At 42.0% G+C, this 20,205-nt stretch overlaps 1 protein-coding gene across 1 annotated transcript in view; it reads left to right on the top strand.

Moving 5' to 3' along the window:
* The window catches only part of SLC2A12 (solute carrier family 2 member 12), a 52,060-nt gene extending 31,855 nt beyond the window's left edge, over window positions 1–20,205 (top strand). The window contains exons 3-5 of the mRNA XM_057737632.1: window positions 5,454–5,576; window positions 9,026–9,158; window positions 19,614–20,205. Coding sequence (XP_057593615.1) covers window positions 5,454–5,576; window positions 9,026–9,158; window positions 19,614–19,767 — 410 coding nt within the window. The 3' untranslated portion in view covers window positions 19,768–20,205. The remainder of the gene's footprint in view (window positions 1–5,453; window positions 5,577–9,025; window positions 9,159–19,613) is intronic.

Genomic DNA, 20,205 nt, shown 5'->3' with positions numbered 1-20,205 from the left:
TGAAATTGTGAATATCAGACAGTAAAGACATTAAAGAAATAGTCTGAGGTTTTAACACTGTCTTAATAAACACAGAACTCACCTGTTCCTTTATTGTTTTTCAGAACACAATGTTAAGCATTTTTCCATGGAACACCTGTAACATTGAAAACTATAATACTTTTCTTGAAGCCTGAAGCATCCTTCATGAAAAAAGCACAGCATAAAATGTTACATGTGAAGCATGACATTCAAGTTATAGTGTCAACCAGAAAGACCAATTACTTGTAGCTCCTTCCCTTTTGTGTGTTGCATTTTGAACTCTAGTTCAGTGATCTGCAAATTGGGTTAAGCATAATACTGGGGGCTACTTTCTGGAATATTCCTTCAATGATACACCCCAGGAAATCAACTTCTTGATTTTTAGGAAAAATCTGTTTTCTAAAATTTCTTCTTGCCTGTCTTCCCAGTAATAACTATTCTTCCACTTAAAAGAGAGCACGCCTATTCCCCACCAGAAATCTTATTATGATGTATGTCCCCAGTTATAAAAACCTTAGGAACACTAATCAAGAAGACAGTTGGACATATTGGTGTAGGTCTGTCATGGAAAAATGACTCTAATGACTAGATAATAATTCTCTCATACGCCTAGATATTTCCAGTAATTTGCTTTCAACAAAGCTATAGGATGACCTAATCAGGTTATCAGTTGATATATCATTACAGCAAACTTTTGTTGTTGAAGAATGTAGTGACACTCCTATTATAAAATTTTTTCAACTCCCCATCTATTTTTATTATTCTTGAGAACAATACATTTCATTATTTTTTTATTCTTTTGGCGTGGCATGTGGGATCCTAGTTCCCTGACCAGGGATCTAACCCATGTCCCCTGCATTGAAAGCATGGAGTTTTAACCACTGGACCACGAGGGAAGCCCCCCGCATTTCATCTGTTTAAAAACAATGTAAACTTTATGTTAAATGCCTTATTGCTATTTTTTTGTAAATGGATGGAGATGACTATCAAATAGGTATGGTATTTAAATTCCACTGGAAATATTTGAGTGATATAAATATTATCTACTCTAAATGTAGAGTTTAAAAATACCATGGAAATTGCATCTTTTGTTATCACTTAAATTTATGGTAAAAAAATGTGAGATGTTGACTTATAAATGAAAGAAAGTACTTAGTTTTTTTGAATTACTTTAAAGGCTACACAAGCAAGGAAGTTTGGAGACCACTGCCACAGTTCTTATTCCCAATTGGTACCTGATCACAAAAGGGTTCCATTTTTAACTCTAGCATTTTTTATTAAAGGTTATTCCATTTAATCCAATTTCCCTGAAAATATTTTAAGAAATCATTTCAGTCAATTCTAGAAATCATTAAGATAGAAAGATTGGGGAACACTGAGGCTTTATTTCATTGCTTTTCTTGGTTTGTTAAGTAATTCAAGATAATATTCTTGAATAAAGCATTTATTTTAAAAGAGGCCAGGAGTGAGCAAAACTCAGAGAGACTGAGAGAAGGGAGAACACAAAAAATAAAAATAAAGTACAGCTATGATATCATTGCTGATATTGGGGATGGTGGCCTATGGTGGAGTATATTTTTAAAGGACAAGATTTTCACACTCAAGGAACTTGTAAGGCCGTGGTTTAATTGGCTTCACTCCTACAAGGCACAGCACACGGCTCCATCAAGTTGCTGAGAACTCTGCAGCTGAAGTGCAGAACTTCCTCCAAAGTTGCTAGGAGTTTCCTGGGAAGAGTTTTAAGCCTCCATGAGTCTCTCAGGGCTGAGGCTGCCATGCGAGGTGGTTCAGGAAATGCTCAAGCCAAATGGAAAGCATGCCTGAAATGCTGCAGGCTTTCAATCTGAAAGCACAGGGAGAGAAATGATAGCCTCAGTGCAAAACAATGTTCAGCAGTGGCAGAAATATGGAGGAGGGAGGAGCTAAGCGTGGCTGCTGACCTGTGGTAGAGCTCAGCCGTTTCCACGGATTGGCCCCATTCATTCATGTCCTTCACTGCAAAGACACTTCAGCCTGTTTGTCCTTCATGGTCTTATTATGATACTCTGTGTAGCCATAAACACTGAAGATTTCACCTGGATCAGCAAGTTCTGACGGGTAGCCTTGGTGATTTAATACTATGTGAAATATGAGTTTCAATATTTGTGGACAATTATCTCCAGCAAGTCCAAAATTTCCTCAATGCTTGTAACCTAGAGAAGACCTTAAAGACACGTGCAGACTCTGACATTTATAGAGGTACATATTGGTGAGGTGGTCCTGGAATAATGGGGTTAAAGGTGAAATAATAGGCCTTAAGGAGAACTGCTGCAGGGCCTGCTAACCTGCAGTGAGTTGCTTTGCTCCGTGTGGAAGAGTTATTGTGTCTCCAGCTACTCTGTGGATTCCTCACAAGCAGATCGCACAAAGCACCCCCGGGGGCCTATCATCAGGATAGGGGATAATGAGGACAGCCAGAGAGAGCCACCACTTTCCTGTGGCACGTGGTAATGACTAGATTTTTGTTGGAGAGAAATTGGGCCATCTCATTGGAAAAACATTAAGGATTAAAAAAAAAAAAAAACCTTCCATCTATTATTATTAAATATCAATATATTAAATCCCCATGTGATGATTTATACCTCTTTGCTCTTTACTTATGAATTGAAACAGCCTCTCCATCCTTCTGCTTTGGGTACTCACAGCCCTTTTCCAGGGAATATGGAGGCTGTAAGATTCTAGCACCATCTTGCTCCTAAGTCTGCCATGGAAAGACCCTACCCTTTCAGTAAGTTCTATCTTGCTGCAAGTACCACTTTCAGATTTTTACTTCACTCTCTCTGGATCTGAAAACCTGTGATTTTTATGGCTCTGAGATCATTGTTAAAATTATTTTAACATTATTTATTTATTAATTATTTATTTAAGTTAATTTACAAATATTTATTAATGATTTATTCTCCTTATTTTTGACTTGACAGGTTCTATACTGGGGGTGTTGAACCATCCTTGTCAAAACCCTTGTCAATTGCTGCAACATCCAGTTTGTCAACATTACATAAACCAACACATCAATTCTTAAACTTTTTCCACTAGATCAAAAAAGTAGATGCTTTCAGCAGTGATATGTTACTTTTGGAAACGTCAGGTGTAAGTTTTGCCTGACAACAGGGGCCCATCAGAGACTGACAGAAGTCTGTTTTGCAGCATTCAGTTTGCTGCTCACTGACTGGTTAAACTGCCCAAGAACTTGGCTCAGCTGCCACATTGAATGCATGCCTAGGACAGGCTTCGGTGTGGATGTTGGGTTCTTTTAGGTGAGCCCTTGACAGTTCAGACTGAGCACTTATAACTAGTGCTTTGTGCAGCTGTCCCATCTTCTTGTTGGCAAGGTCCACCACTCTCTGTAACAGCAGGATCAACTCGTTCGTATCTGAGGACAATGTGGAAATGATTTTCCCCAAAGCCCACCAAATAATTCCAAGAAGCCATCATGATGCAAGGTGGGGAGAGGAAGAGGGGGATATCAGGGGTAATGAAGTGGGGATGGAAGTAGGTCAAGAAAACCAGTGCTAACTCTTAGCATCAAAGAAAATGAGCATGTCACTTCCCCCACCTCTTCCTCATGGCTGTTAGAGCAAAAGACCATAAGGAATCCTCTGCTCCACCCCTACCTTCATCAAACACCCAGGCAGGAAGGGGCCTGGGGGATTGGCCTGCAATATAGATTATTTATCTTCAACAGAGTGGACTTACATACTTTTATCTTGTATTTGTCCAAGGACAGGTCGTTACAAAGACTTCACCAGAATTATGCAGCTGTCATTCTCCTCAGATCCAGATCCCCAGTCCTGCAAAGCTCAAGGCAAGATTCCTGAGCTTTGCACTGGTCTCCAAGGATATAATCTGCAAGACCCTAGTGAAGGTCTTTTGAGGGAAAGAGTGGAGGGGAGGGGTCTGGAATGTTATTTTTGAATCTCTAATTAATTAGAACAATAATAATCATGTTCCTTCGTTTACAATTCTCTTCCACACCCTGAAGGTAACCCAACATAGATTCACTTGGAAAAGACAATCAAGAGAAAAAAATGTGCTTCCAGCCCTCTTCTACAATTTAAAATTTTTTCTTACTTTAAAACAGCAAAGTTACTCCAAGCAGGTGTTTTCTCTGCAGAGCGTGATATTGCATAAGAGATAAATTTTCAGTCAGAGACACAGGTGACCACTCTGTGATTCTGGCACAGGCAGCCCAAGTGGTTGCTGGCCTCTTGCTTCTTCCCCCATCCCACCGCCTCCTCTGGGGTTGGACCATGCAGCTGGTCTGTATCTAAACACTGGCTCTGCAACACAGTGTGACTTAGCCACCAGGGAGCAGGGCTGGAGCAGCTCCTAAGCCCTTCTTTCTTCAGAATTAGAGGTGCGTGTACTCCATATTCAAGTATTTCATTAACAGATACCTGCTGAGCCACCTCCAAGAAAGCAACAAGATGAAAATGCATGAGTTCCAGAGACTGCCTGGGCTCCATGCCATCTCTGCTGCCACCTCTGAGCTCTGGGACCTTGGCAAATTATGAACTCCTTCAAGCCTCAGTTTCCTCTTCTGGAAAAGAGGGAGAGTAGTATTAGTTCCTATCTGGTAGGAATTTAGTGAGGATCAAGTGAGAAAGGAAGAACTTGTAGCTATTGGCAAACTTAATTTGATAGGCTGTGAGCAGAAGACACGTTAGTTTTCTCCTCTACTGCCTTTTCTAATCCCATCAGGCAGGTCCTATAATGTTCTGTGTCACTCTCAGATCATAAAAAAGTCCTCTGATCAGTTTTTGTGCCAAGAAGAGTCTCCTTTCAGAAAGTCAAATGTTTGGTCTGGTGTAAAATCAAACCCTGGACTTCTATTTAACTGAGAGCTTCTCTCCACCCACCTTGCCACAGGCCAGGAGCCCGAGTAGGGGAAGGGGGAGGAGCCAGCCTCCTTCCTCTGCCCTCCTGGCTCTGTCTCCTACCCACTCAGTAGCCGTGATGTTGGACTCCTCCAAGGTCGGGGGCAAAGGAGATGACAGGAAAGGGCCCAGGGGAACGCAGGCAGAGCTGGGCTCTGGCACTGAGGCTCTGCGCTTGGCAGGAGGCTCAAAGCTGCCCCTTGTCGTGGGCAGTAGCCCCAGCCACTGGCCCCCTATGTACATTTCTCAGGCTGGGGTCACCTTCCAGCCCTTTATGTCCCTCCCCCTACCTCCAGGACCCTGGTCAAGCTCTCTCGGTGTTTCTCCCGAATCCCTTCTCACTTGGTTGGACGTGAGGAGAAAGCACGTCTCCTCCCTCGTCCTGTCAAAGGACATGGCCCTGCTCTCCAACCACAGATCACACGGGACTAGGACAGAGGTCCGTGGGCTGGCCCTCAGCTTCAATGGCTTTTTGATCATTTTGCTGTCCCTCACCCACTCTTCATTTTCTTTCAGTGCCCTGGCTGGTGCTGAGCGAGATGTTTCCTGGTGGAATTCGAGGACGAGCCATGGCTCTAACTTCCAGCATGAACTGGGGCGTCAACCTCCTCATCTCTCTGACGTTTCTGACTGTGACGGGTAAGAACTCGCTTTGCTCTAACGCCCTTTGTGCTCTCAGGACCCGTGGTAGGGCAGCACACTCACCTGAGAAACATGTTCTCCTCAACATGTGCAAACACACTCAAAAGTAAAGAGAATGGCAGGGAACCCAATGTACTGACTCCTCAATTTAAAAAGTTATCAATCTTAATTCATGTCTGACTTGCTCTGCCCCCCAAATTATTTTGAGTCATATTCTAAACATGTCATTTTGTCTCTAAAATTTCATCAGGGACCTCTAAAAGGTAAGACATTTATACACGGTAACTTCAATATTTTTATCACACCTAGAAATATTATTAATAATCCTTGGTTTCAAGTATCCAGTCTATGTTCACGTCCTTCCAATTGTCTTATAATGATTTTTTATACCTTGTTTGAATCACAATCCAAATACCTAATTTACAGTTGATATGTCTCATAATGTGTGGGTTTCGCCTCCATTTCACCTCCCCCTATGCTTTATATCTTTAATGAAGAAACTGGGTCGTTTGTTTCATAGAGTTTTCCCCGGAGTTGGATTTGCTGATTATGGGCACATCACATGACCCTTGGTCCTTTGTGTTTCCTGTAAACTGCTATTTAGATGTAGAGGCTGGAAAACATTTAGATTTTCGTGCTTATTTGCAAACTCCTTCCCAGGTGATGGCGTGTGTCCTGCCATCAGAGGCACGTCCTGTCTGCTTGTCTCCCACTTTGTCATGCCTGCGTCCTTTGAGAATCATTGCCCAGATCCGTTATTTTCATTTCATCATTCCTACTAAGTTTTTATCAGCAATACTTCTCTAAGGAGAAATTTCTTCTCATTAGTTACTTGCCTGCCCTGAAGTATGAATCATATAAGAAAAGCAAGATTAATGTTTGAAACCTTCTCTTTATTTTCCAGTTTTCAAAATAATGAGGTAGTTCCCCAGCATCCTCCAAAACTGACCAATGAGTTGAGTTTTCTTTCCTTCCTTTATCTTATATGTATATGTATATATATAATACATAAATATTAAATAGTATATATAATATAATATAGACATAATATATTCTGATACCTTTTCAAAAGTGGATGTATAGTCAAAAAAGTATATGTCTATATGATATAGTACTTCTGAATCTTGTTGACTGCTTTTTTTTTTTTGAGTTCATCTACTTTTGGAAGTAAACTTTTGGAGTTACTAATTAAGCACAGTTTGGGTTTTCACATAAAATTTTCAAATATTTATGTCCCACATTTTTGGAAATAGCCCCAAATGAAAGGAAACAAAGGAACTGCTCATTTGCACTAAGTATATGTCTCCTGCTCAGATCACACACATAGACACATGCCCTTAACCTTCACACACACACACACACACACACACACACACACACACCCTTACCTGCTGTTTATATGGAGAAAGAGAAATATACAAGAAAGAATGGAAATGATGAAGAACGAGTAAAGAAGACAAATCTCTGAGAAGGATAGATAATATATGGGATGAGCTTGATGAAAATTCAGAAGTTTTGCGAGGCACTTAGAACAGATGTTGGGAAAGTATATTCATTTTTAAAAACTCCTGGAATGAGCTCAGACCTGTAGCTGACATTTTATTGAACTGTTTGAAATTCTATACTTCTTCTCAAAAATCAGTTTTCCAAGTAAAAGATATGATTCCTGCTTGGCGGCAAGGCTGTGGACACCAAATTTTAGCGCAATTTCGGCTGTATCAACAAGAGCAGAGTGTTGCAGAGACACAGACATACTCTGCTGTGGTCATAATACAGCATCAGTATTGCTCTCAACTCCGAGTAAAATATTTTAAGAGAGTTGCAGTGTGCCCACCAAGGGAAGGCAACCTGGATGACATGGGCATGTGATCTATGGTCTGTGAAGAACAGTTGCAAGAGTTCAGGGTGTTTGACTTGGACGAGGGGATGCTCAGGAAGGGATGGAGGTGCATTTAAATATTTGCGCTGCTGTCGTAAAGAAAGGATGGGGAAGCCTGATCCAGAGGACAAAGCAGAACCTCTGAACCCAGTTCCTGGAAGGCAGACCTGCGCTTAGGAACGAGGGAGGAATATGTTTGAAACAGACAGGGCTGACTCACAACACAGTGCGCATCTTTTGATTAAGTGGTGAGCTCCCTGTTACTGAAAGTATTCAAACAGAAAAGCGGACAAGTTTGATGAGATGACCTTTTGTTTTTTCTTTCACTTTTTATTTTCTGGTTTTATGAACCAGAGAGGGAAGAAGGACTCATTCTCCAAGCACCTTATTAAGCACTCACTTGGGCAAAACCCTGTGCCAACAGCAAGAAAAGCACAGAGGGAGCGGACTTTAATTAAATTTGCCAGAAGGACTGCAGTGCTGTTCCTTCTCCCTTCTCCCTTCTCCCCACCTCAGCACAGCTGACCTATGAGTGATTAATATGCATAGTTCCTTCCACTCTGCATTTACCAAACTGCCTCCCTGCACACCGGCTCGGTCGGTGCTCCTGACTGACCAGTCACGAATTGTGGCTGCTAAGGGCTATTTGCACTGTTTCAGTCTGTGACTGGTCTAAGCCCGTGCTCAGAAAAACCCAGTCTCCTCCTCCCTGCTCCCGGCCACAGTGGACTTTCTGCTGAGTGTGGGGTGTCACAATACAAGGGTACACTCAAGGGCATTGGGGGCCACCTCTCACCAGCTAACATACCTTGACCTTGGTCAGTACTGCAAAGGGACTGTACCTCTGACTAGAAGCAGTTGGAGGGACAACCAGGCTGGCAGGTGAGATTCATTAAAACCTGGAGGATCCTGCTTCTTGCTGATGCATCTTAGCGAGTAAACGCCTTTCATTCAAACCATTATCACTTTTTTCCCTCTGAATCCAGGAAGCAGCATCACAAATACACGGCCACCTACTAAAAAGATGCAATATTGCCCACATGAAATGATTTATTCAAATGAGAGTAAAAAAGGGGGAGCTCATTCCAAGAAGAGTCCATCTGTGTGAATATGTCTTTAAAAATGTCTGTCAAATAGAAAGCAAACTGCTACAGCAAGGATTCCCAAGAGAGGAACTGTAGAGGGTGAGGAGAGAGGAGATAGTTTGCCTTCTGCTTTATGTGTTTCTGTGTTGTTCAAGGGTTTTTTGTTTTTGTTTTTTGGCAATGAGCATGTCTATTACCATTTTGAGAACGAAAAGTATGTTCACCAAGAAGATGGCATTGGGTTTAAATTGTGATACTTATAAGACTGTTATTCACATTACCAGAGAAAGCTGGGGTTGTTTGTGAAAATGAAACTTTCAGAGGCTGGGTATATTTTAAATTTGGGATTGCTATTTCCCTGGATACTACTGGCATGTTTTGAAAATACATGTTTTCATATATGCTCTAAGAAGCAGCTGTCCACAAATGGGACGAAAGCAACGCAAAATGCTTCTCTAACCACTTTGTTTTGTCCTCTCTAGATCTCATTGGCCTGCCGTGGGTGTGCTTTATATACACAATTATGAGTCTAGCATCTCTGGTTTTCGTTGTTGTGTTTATACCTGAAACAAAGGGATGCTCTTTGGAACAAATATCAATGAAGCTGGCAAAAGAGTGAGTATTCTGTGCATTGCTCTCTGAACAGCACTCTTTGGTAAAAAAAATCAGCTTTTATATACAATGGAATAATAATAATATCTGAAATTTTTTAGGATATTCCCTTTGGTGGGGAAGCCATATCTCAAAGCATAATTCGAGTTTCTCTGCCGTGCGTTTAATTTGGGTAATTCAGCTAAGGAATTAGAATAAGCAGAGCTTTCTAACAAGTGAACTTTTCAAAGCTCTTTTCAGTAATGACTGAAGATCCTCTCCCATCTCTGGCTCCCCCACCTGGGGGGTGGGGGTTGTTTGGGGTTTCAGGTTGGTCCTGGAATATGCTGTGCTAGAACCCTAGGCTTCAGCCTTCTACCTCTATCACACTTGTAGGTCTCTAAGCCCTAAACACTTGTTAAGGTTAAGATTACCAGGAAAGAGACTTCCCTGGTGGCCCAGTGATTAAGAATCCACCTGCCAATGCAGGGGACACGGGTTCGATCCCTGGTCCAAGAAGACTCCACATCCTGCGAAGCAGCCAAGCCCGTGAGCCACAACTACTGAGCATGCAGTCTAGAGCCTGTGAGCCACAACTACTGAGCCTGAGTGCCACAACTATTGAAGCCCATGTGCGCCTAGAGCTCATGCTCCACAACAAGAGAATTCACTGAGCTGAGAAGCCCATGCACAGCAACGAAGAGTAGCCTCCACTCTCCGCAACTGGAGAAAGCCCCCCCCCCACAGCAATGAAGACCCAACACAGCCCATAAAAATAAATAAACCTTAAAAAAAAAAAAGATTACCAGGAAAACTCTTGGGCTTAAATGTCTGCAATTATTCCAAATATGGCACAAAGTGCATTAAGAAAGATGGAGTTTCCTACATCAATAGACAGTTAGAACACTGGTTAAATAAAATTCATATGGAGAGACTGCTTAAACAACTTAACATAGCAGTGGGCTGTAGAAAATTTCCCTTTTCTTTAGGAGCAGAACTCATAGTTCTCACTGTTGAGACTGTGGCCTAGGGGAAGAGGAGATGCACAGGGGCCAGGAAAGAAGGGGAACTTGTTGCTCTTTCTAGGATTTAATCATTCTACTTGAAAATGTAGGGATACTTGTTCCTGGACTTTAATATAATGGGAGGAAACTACATATTTACAGTTTATGCCTTTCTACTAAAAATACTTTCAATACACTAGAGAGAAATGTATGATGGCTACAGAAATTGGGGGCACAGTGATTCCTCAGCTTTTGTCTGAAGCAAGAATAAAACTGATAGGTGAAGTGATGGTTGGTATGTGTACAAATATATAGACTGAGCTGTTAATCCTGGTTTATTAGTATTATATAACAATTATTTATTATTATTAGGGTATAAAGTAAGTAGAAGTACGGAAAATTTTACTTTGTACTTCATATACTTTAAAATGGTTTACAGGGCATTCCCTGGTGGTCCAGTGGTTAGGGCTCAGCGCTCTCACTGCTGGGGCCTGGGTTCAATCCCTGGTCGGGGAACTAAGATCTCACAAGCCAAGTGGGTGGCCAAAAAGAAAAGAGAAAAAAAAATGTTTACATTTTTAAAGACATTTCATTTTAGTAAGCAGAAAAACTTTTCTCTTAATTCAAGGTAAGTATCAACTGTAGGGGTAATTTTTGATGTAGATAAGGTCCTTTTTTAAAGCCTTCAATGAAAATGAAAATTATTCATTTACAAAGAGAAATATAGTAGTCAGGAAAGCTGGCTATCCCCTCAGCCTGGCCAGAGCATTGCCTGGCTCTAAGCAAGCTGAAGTCACATAATAGGATTTCTTGGAGAGCACAGAATCTGAATGACAATTAATTACACATACATGATTCAAAACCTAGTAGCCTCAGACCTTGATAACGCAGTACATTCATCTGTAAACTGGAAACCTGACTGACAGATGCAGGCCTTTTCCAGAACTAGATGCCAGGACACCAATGATGCCCACATCTGTTGGTCACCCTTTATTTCTCATCTTCCCTAGAGCTTTTTTCACATAAGTGGTCTATTTAGATATAAAACACTCTCCTCTAATGTAGTGGCTCAAAATACACTCTTTCCATGATTTCTTGGTTTGGCTGGGTGAGGCCTCTGCTCACCTCATCCAGGCTCACTCATGTGACTCCAACATGAGCAGGAGGGTCAGTTGGACTGGAAGGTGGTGACACAGCGGGGAGCTTCAGTTCTCTTCAGGTGGCCTCATCCTCCAGGAGGCTACCGTGGGTTCCTCACCTGTCAGACTCTGGGCAGCATTACAAGGTGGTGGAGGCAGAAGCTGCAAGGTTCCATGAGGTTTCTGTTCTGGAAGTCAAACTGCATCATTTCCATCACTTTCTATTGTCAGTACAAATCCCAAGGCCAGCCCAGATTAAAGGGATGTAGAGACTGACTTAGGTCTTGATGAAATGAAGGGCAAAGTTTTTTGGTTTTGTTTTTTACGACATTTAATCTACCACACCACCTACTCTTTCTTGAAATTCTTTTACCTCCTAAGAAGCAATGTTTTGGCTTGGGGCTTCTCCTACCTCACTAACCCTTACTTGCTTATTTCTCCTTCTATTCCCGCATGATACTTACCTTTGAAGATTTAGCCCTACATCCTTATGCCTTAAGGGCCAATGCAAATCCTCATCTTCAAAGCCTTGAGTAACCCTAGCCCTGGAGAGTATCCTTTTCATTCGGATCTTCAATATTTTCTAGCCCCATTTTTTTTTTTCTTTTTTCTTTTGCTGAGCCACGGGGCATGTGGGATCTTAGTTCCCCGACCAGGTATCGAACCCGTGCCCCCTGCAGTAGAAGTGTGGAGCCCTAACCATTGGACCGCCAGGGAATTCCTCTCATTTTCTTTTTATATTGCCGTAGAAAAAACTCTTGTGTTTTCACTTCCTTAAGTAGGTTATAAAGTTTTGGCTTCCAGGAATGGTCTCTGTCCATTATCTTTCTTATGTAACCTCTACAGTGCCAAGCTTAAAACTGATTCCTAGGAGATGATTAAAAAGTATCCACTGTTCAGTTGGATGCCTTGTGGTCAATCCAATGCTGAATTCATTGTGTGTCGGGATTCCATTATGGATGTCAATATAAACCACAACAGGTTTTGATCTATGGATCATAGATCTATGGATCATAAGATGAGATTTAATCTATGATCTAACAATCTGTACAATGGGAGGAGGAAGAGGTATGTGTTCAGAAAAGGGAGATATATGGGTTCCACCATACTGCTCCCTTCCCATGACTTCAGAGATTATTCATTCAACTCTTTGTTGATTATCTACTATGGACTAGACACTGTATTAGGAAAGAACTGAAGATACAGGAGACAAAGAATCCACAGCTTCTTTACTTGAAGAGGCAGACCATAAAACAGACCATAGCAATGCACTGTGTTGGCAAGTGCAAAGGCAGATCACATGTATTGGGGAAGAGAATTCCTTTAAAAATAAAGGTTTGTTACAATTCTTGTGAATAGTACTAACTGAAAAATTGAAGCAGGGAGAAAGTAATAATGAATTAGTTGAATGAAATTAAGAATCACTCCTTATTGCCCTCTTTTTAAAAAAAAATCTAACTTGAAAGCAAAATGTTCTCAATGGATTAAGGTTAAAAAACTTTTAGATCTTTTTCTTTTTTTCCATATGGGGCTCTCAGAATGTATCAAATTTCAAACCCAATGAAAATATGAAGACAAAACTTAAGCCAGTGTTTCCACCCAGTAGACGTCCAGAATAAGACATTGCGTAAGAACATAGTGATTTGGGTGTCTAAAACTCAACAAAATATATTCATTCAGAATTTGGGGTGGGGAAGAAATCTGTCTAAATTAGCAAAACTCGGTATTATGAAATGGTTTTGAATTACTCAAACTTAAATCCAGACCCTCTCCAAGAAAGTTTTAAGTTGCAAATTAGGAGAGATTCAAAAGCCGAAGTACTACCCACCCCTAGACAGACTCCACAAGTAGGAGGAGGTTGGTGTAGAAGATCAAACAGAGATAAGGGCACAGGTGTGAATTATGAAAGATGAGGTGGCAAAACAATTCTGCATTTTTATTTCTAGCAGCAGGTAGCAGCAGTATCTACTAGGTATGCATTCTTGTGGGGAAGCCCAGTACCTGAGGGCAGAAAGGAAACAGTTGACTTCAAAAATCTTGGCTAACTCTGATTTCTGCAACACCAAAGAGCCTGGGACACGTCTTAGCTTGAAGCAGTTTGGCAAATGCTTCAAAAATGAAAATGTAAGCAGCCTGAATGGTGTAAATTGACCAGTTATGTATGAAGTATGTGTGTCAAACAAGGTTCCCTGGTGGGAAATGGCAGAGACAAAAATAGAAATAAAATGCACTGTGTTGGCAAGTGCAAAGGAAGGTCATATGTATTGGGGAAGAGATAATTGTATTGAAAAGTTATCAAATTAGCTAAGTGAACATAGGTCGATGGACACCTGGGGAACTTGCAAGGACATGAAAACTGAAGTGAACTTGAAGATGGGGGAAGGCTACTGCTGAGCTAAGGAAGGCCTCATGAATTTAGAAGTTAATGAAACAATGAATCAACTTTTGTCCTCTGGGAAACAGAGTCCAGATGTGTATGTCCCAATGATTTTCCAAGCAGTAAGAAAGGAAACTATTTACATATCAAATCAACTTCAAATTTGATACTCAATACTGCTTGATATTTTCCTTTCTCATATTTGGAGTTGGCTTCTTTTCCTTCTATTTCTACAAGGCTGAGAAAACAAAGATTCTTCCAAAGTTGTTAAGTTTCTTGTAAGATAAACAATGACTCAGCGGAGAGGTCAGAAAAGATCTCCGCAATAATGTAATTTGAAAAGATTTCATTTTGAACTTGTGCCCTGCCAGCTACGAACACAAAATGGGACATTTGCCACATATGTGCTGTTTCAGCTGTGACTTTCATTGTTTTCCTCAGTTTAAGTGGAAACAATTAGAGAAACCCAACAAGTTAATGTTTTGTAAATATTTTAGTTCTGAGGTTTAGATTTTTTTTCAGTTTTAGCAGCTAATTTTATGTGGTCATTCCTTTGTTCATTCACCCAAGTTCATTTATTTGCTAAATATTTACTGACAATCTGTTACGTGCCACGCACTGTTCTTGGTGCTGTAACGTTAATCAGTGAGCAAAAATGCCATGAGAATTAAGATAGTAAATGTGTGTGTGGGGTAATTTTGATTGGTGCTCTGAGAAGGTTATCCTGAGAGGTAACATTTAAGGTAAAATCTGAGTAGTAATAAAGAGCCAACCCTGCAAAGGTAGGGGGAAAGAGAATTCAGGCAGAGAACAGCTAGTGCAAAGACTAAATCAGAAACACACTTGACCTGTTCCAGGAACCAAAAGATGCTTAGGAGGCAGCGATCTTTGAGATCCAGTGAGAAAGTCGGTGGAGACTGATATGTGGGGCTTTACAGACTGAGTTTGGATTTCATTCTAAGTGCAATGGGAAGCTACTAAGTATTTTAAGCAGGGGAGTGACGTGACCTGATTTACTGTAAGGCGTGCCAAACCATTCTCTGCAGGCACACAGCTGAATGTGGCTGAGAAAGCACACGAGCCCAGGGCTGGGTCCCAAGTTCGGTCATCCTCATTGACCTCAGGTGGCCCCCTCCACGCTGCCTGGCAATCATCCATGCCCCTCGTCCATGAACTGCCTCTCCTAGACAACGGCTCAATACCAACCTCTCTCTCTGGAAACCTCCCACCTCCAACATTTACATCTCTAGCTTCAACATCTCTCCTGAACACAAGGCTTGTCTATTCAACTGTTGCTCTATATCTCTTTTCAAATGTCTAACAAATATTACAAGGTTAGCATGATTTAAATTGAATCCCGATATCCCCCAAACCTACTCCACTTGCAGACTTATCTACCTCAGTTGATGTCAACCTTATCTTTCTACTTGCTCTGGCTACAGACCTGCGAGTCTCCCCTGACTCTTTCCCTCCCACCCCATGTTCAGTCTTTCAGAGAACAGTGTTGGCTCTTATTTCAAAATAAATTCAGAGCCTTGCCACCTGCATTGTTCCTCCTCTGATCTGAGTCACCGTGCTCTCTCCTGTGTTACTGTAGTAACCACCTGCCTGGTCCTGTTCTCAGCCTCCATCCCCTCCAATCTGTTTTCGGCACAGCAGACAGTGATCCCTTTAAATATGATCAAGCTATTCCTTCACGCAAATCCTCCAGCAAATTTGATGGCTCGTACAGCCCTACATATCCTACCACTCTCCCCCTCTTTCACTCTCATCAGCTGCACTGGCCATTTTGCTGTATTCCAAACACACCAGGCAATGCTCAAGACCCAGGGTCTCTGCCCTGGTTTCCTCTGTCTAGAATTTCTTTCCCTTAAATATCCATTTGCCTCACTGTTTTATCTCCTTCAGAATTTTCCTGTAATCCTTTTAAAAATCACAATCATGTCCCAACTCTGTATCCACTCTCTTCTTTCAGTTTTTTTCCCCAAAGCTGGTACCCTGTGTATTTTATTTGGTTTCTTGTCTATCTCCTCTCACTCCATTAAGTTCCTTGAAGGCAGGGAAGTTTGTATACTTTGTTCATTATTATTTCCCCAGCGCCTGGAATAATTTCCTTGCATATAGTTGAAGCTCATTATTGAAAACGAATACATGAATGAATGACTTGGATATAGGAGTAAGGCAATGAAGTACTCAGGGTGATACCTAACTTTTTAGCTTGAGAAACTGCATGGATGGTAAAACACGGGCCCTTTCAGAACTAGGTTTCAAGGCTGGAAAGATTCCAGAGATGTCCATTAGACATCAGACAGATATAGTATTTGTTGGCAGCTGGAGGTGTAAGTGTGAAATTCTGGAGATATTCAGAGTCAGGGTCAGATTTGGGAGTAAGTGGTATTTAGGTTCTTGAACCAGATGAGATCATCTAGTCAGGGAGCAGAGAGAAGAGCATGGAGTCCAGGACCAAGCCCTAGATTATGCCCACACTTAGAGAACAGGCAGAGGAGAGTGAGTATCGAAAGGAGTGAAAAGGAGCCAACAGTGAGGTTGGAGAGGAGCCAGGAGAATATGGTATCACTGAAGCCAAGAGGGGTGTTGTTGGGAGTCTGGACCAGGTGATGTTGAATGCTGCTGAGTGGCCAAGTACAAACAGGGGTGACCACAGGTCGTCAGGCACAGTCTCAGTGGGGTGGGAGGACAGAGGTGACAAAGGAGGGTTGATGAGAGAGCGGAAATTCATGAAGATGTCAACTACAGTCCAGTTTTGATGGGAAGGGGAGCAAATAGGATGATAATAACTTCGACTGTCTTTGCCCATCACTGGTCCTTTCACAAGCATCCCACTCACCCTCGGACCACTCTGCGTTTCAGCTGATTCTCTCAAGCACCTACCAGGACCGGGAATCCACTGAAGAGTCATCACCCATATCCTCACTTTCTTTCTTACCTTCCTTAGATCTCATGCACCACCCCTCCCTTTACCCTGCCCTCTTTCCTCCATTCAGGCAAAACTTAATTCTGATTAAGCCAATTCTTAGCATGTTTTATCCCTGCACCCGAGGAACTACGCGTGGCTTAACTACACACCCACCTATGCTGACAAGTCCAGTTTTAAACTGACGAACGTGAATCTCAAGTAGGTCTTCAGGAATGTCCTGCAACCTACCACAGGGCCCTGGTGAGTTGATCTTCCTGTCATCCAAGATGGCGACCTTGCATCCTGTCCTCTCAAGCCTCCAGTACTTCCTCCCACTCCCTCACTCTCAGCTGATGGTCTCAGTTTTTTAGTTCACTGAGAAATTCGAAAGAGCCCACCTCATCCTCCATGCCATCTACTAAACTACCTACCTCTATGCCCACCTCCTCTGCCTTGGTGCAAAGGCCAATTCTTTCATGTGTCCTGAGTCTGTTGTCAATTTCCCCCTTCTGTGGGATTATCATCCCTGGCCTCACACACACACGCAGCTGCAGTACTTCCCGTCCTAAACAAAATACCTCCCTAGACCTCAAATCTCAAACTCCCCCAAGTACCCACCCATTTCCTGCCCCACTCTTCATGCCAGAGTGCTCTATGTTTGTTGTCTCCATGTCCTCACCTCCCATTCTTTCTTGAACTTACTCCACTCAGGCTTTCTTTCCTGTTTTCTTTCTCCCCAGCTACTAATGACTTCTGCTGAGTTATCAAACCTCAAGGTCAGTTCCCTTGTTATGTGACTTTCCAGCAGCATGTGCCCAGTTCCTCATGCCCCCCTTTTTTCTTTTTTAACATTTTATTTATTTCTTTGGTTGTGTCGGGTCTTAGTTGCAGCAGGTGGGCTCCTTAGTTGCAGGAAAAGAAGTCTTCTTTTTCTTGTTTGTTTTCTGGCCATGCCGCTTGGCATACGGGATCATAGTTCTCCCACCAGGGATCGAACCCACGCCCCCTGAAGTGGAAGCTTGGAGTCTTAACTGCTGGACCGCCAGGGAAGTCCCCACGCTCCCTATCTTTAAACATTTTTTTTTCACTTGTCTTCGGGAATATTACAGTTTCCTAGTTTTCCTCCTTCCTCATTAGTCACTCCTTGGTCTCCTTTGCTTCTCCATCCTTCCTCCCTCCCTTCTTATTTCCTTTCCTCCCTCCCTCCCTCCTACCAAATACCATAATGCCCACGGCTCAATCCTTAGATCTCCCCCTACACTCACTTCTTGGATGTATTCCTCTGGCTTTATAAGCCATCCATAAATTGATGACTCCCAAATGATTAGTCTCTGACCTTTTACCTGATTTTCAAATTCCCAAATCTAACTGTCCACTTTGACATCTTCAGTTGGAATGTCCAAAAGGTATCTCTAATTTAGCATGACCTGCACAGAACTCTGATTCCCAGTCCCACTGACCACCCAGTCACATTTCTTCACAGGTATTTTGCTTGGGGGAACTTCTGAGGTCAGAGGCTTAGGATTCATTCATGCTATTCCTTACACCCCACAGCTACACTATGAGTAAGTCTTGTTAACAGTTAACAAAAAATAAGAATATACACTTTTCACCAGTACTATTCTATTCTATTCTATTTATTTATTTATTTATTGGCTGCATTGGGTCTTCGTTACTGTGCACGGACTTTCTCTAGTTGCAGTGAGCGGGGGCGACTCTTTGTTGTGGTGCGCGGGCTTCTCATTGTTGAGGCTTCTCTTGTTGTGCAGCATGGGCTCTAGGAGCGTGGGCTTCAGTAGTTGTGGCACACAGGCTCTGTAGTTGTGACGCACGAACTTAGTTACTCCGCGGCATGTGGGATCTTCCTGGAGCAGGGCTCGAATCCATGTCCCCTGCATTGGCAGGCAGATTCTTAACCACTGCACCACCAGAAAAGTCCCTCCATCAGTACTATTCTAAATCCAAGCCACCATTTTTTATCTGGACTTACTAAGCTCCAAAGTGGTCTTCCTCTTTCAACTCCTGCCCTCTGCAGTCTATCCTCCATACAGCAGTTAGATGGATCTTTTAAAAACGTCATTCCTCAGCTCAAAATCCTATGGCTCCTACTGTATTCTGAATAAAATTCAAGCCTCTTAACTATAGCTGCTACCCTCCCCTCCAACCTCACTTCTGTCACTCATGTACTCGTCATGCTCCAGCCATACTGGACTTTTTGTAACACAGCACTTAGTTGCAATCCTTCACGTGGTTCCCTCCCTAACTTCACTCCAGTTTCTGGTCAGATGTCACCTAATCTTGAGACGCCAGAAGTATGATACAATCCCCCACACTCCAACTAAGTCATTCTTTTTCCTTTTCTTGGTTTACTTTTCTCCTTAGCACTCTTACTACTTGAAATTATAGTAATTTATATGTGATGGTCTCCTCTGTTAAGATGTAAGCTCCTTAAAAGCAGGAGTCCTTACTCCATCCACAGCAACTGGCAAGTTGTAGCCACTTGATGAACTCGTTAAATTATAGGACAGGATATTTGAAAGGGGCGAGAGCGGTTCAAAGATGGTCTTTTTTAAAATAAACATAGAATACTAGAGCATGTTTTTATGCTGATGGGAATAAGCTTGTAGAAATGAGTTTGTTAATGCAGGGGCAAGGGGATAATGCAGAAAGCAGAATATGTAGATATAAATATAGGCATATTGGTAAGCAGAGTTTGAGAAAAGGGAAAAAATTAAAGAGGATTTTAGATGTAATCTCCATTAGTTCCACATAAGACTACCTTTGGAATCCTCCCCTACAAACAGGTATGCCACGATTATGTTCTAAGAAGACACCCCATCTTACCCTTTGCATGAGGTTGATCAAAGGTCTGTGGTGCATTGAATTCCATGACACATGGAAACTTTGCAATAAACACTGGTCTTTTTTTGCACAACTAAAACATTAGAGCCCCAGGGTGATTTAAAAAATAACAGCCTGCACATTTTTTCAAATACTGTAAATTAAGAATGACATTTTCATTAGTGCCTCTTTCTCTTTCAGGAACTATGTGAAAAACAACATTTGTTTTATATGTCATCACCAAGAGGAATTAGTGCCAAAACAGCTTCAAAAAAGAAAACCCCAAGAACAGTTCTTGGAGTCTAAAAAGCTACGGGGTAGGGGACAGCCAAGGCAGCTGTCTCCAGAGACCTAATGGCCTCAAAATCTTACAAATGTTAATAGAGTATGAGAACACTTAGGGTGTCTTCCTACCAATACATACTGGCCACTCCCATGTTTTTTTCTTGTGTCATGGAGCTAGTTTAAATGGGACACCCTGAAATTATACAGACACTTTAATCTCTACCCCACAAAGGAACCACGAAAGGTAGATGAGGAACAAGGTCCCAAGTGATTTCTTTCTTACTCTGAGCAGAATATCAGGTTAAAAAATAATACCAGCTGGTTCAATATTTTCCACCTTCTTCAAAGAGTAGCCTTTGGAAGACTATGAACTAGTGATGAGAGCAACTCTTACCTTAAGGTTTGTATGCAAACAGGCATGTTGCAGCTTTCTTATTTAGACACAGTTGTCTGACCATAAGCTTATGGTTTTTTGCCTACCAAGACACTACCTGCACTGGGTCTTGTG

This window comes from Hippopotamus amphibius, chromosome 6 (genome assembly GCF_030028045.1).
Source record: "Hippopotamus amphibius kiboko isolate mHipAmp2 chromosome 6, mHipAmp2.hap2, whole genome shotgun sequence".
Classification (NCBI taxonomy): Eukaryota; Metazoa; Chordata; class Mammalia; order Artiodactyla; family Hippopotamidae; genus Hippopotamus; species Hippopotamus amphibius.
Note: the sequence above shows the minus strand (reverse complement) of the source record. Positions and strands in the feature narration are given on the sequence as shown.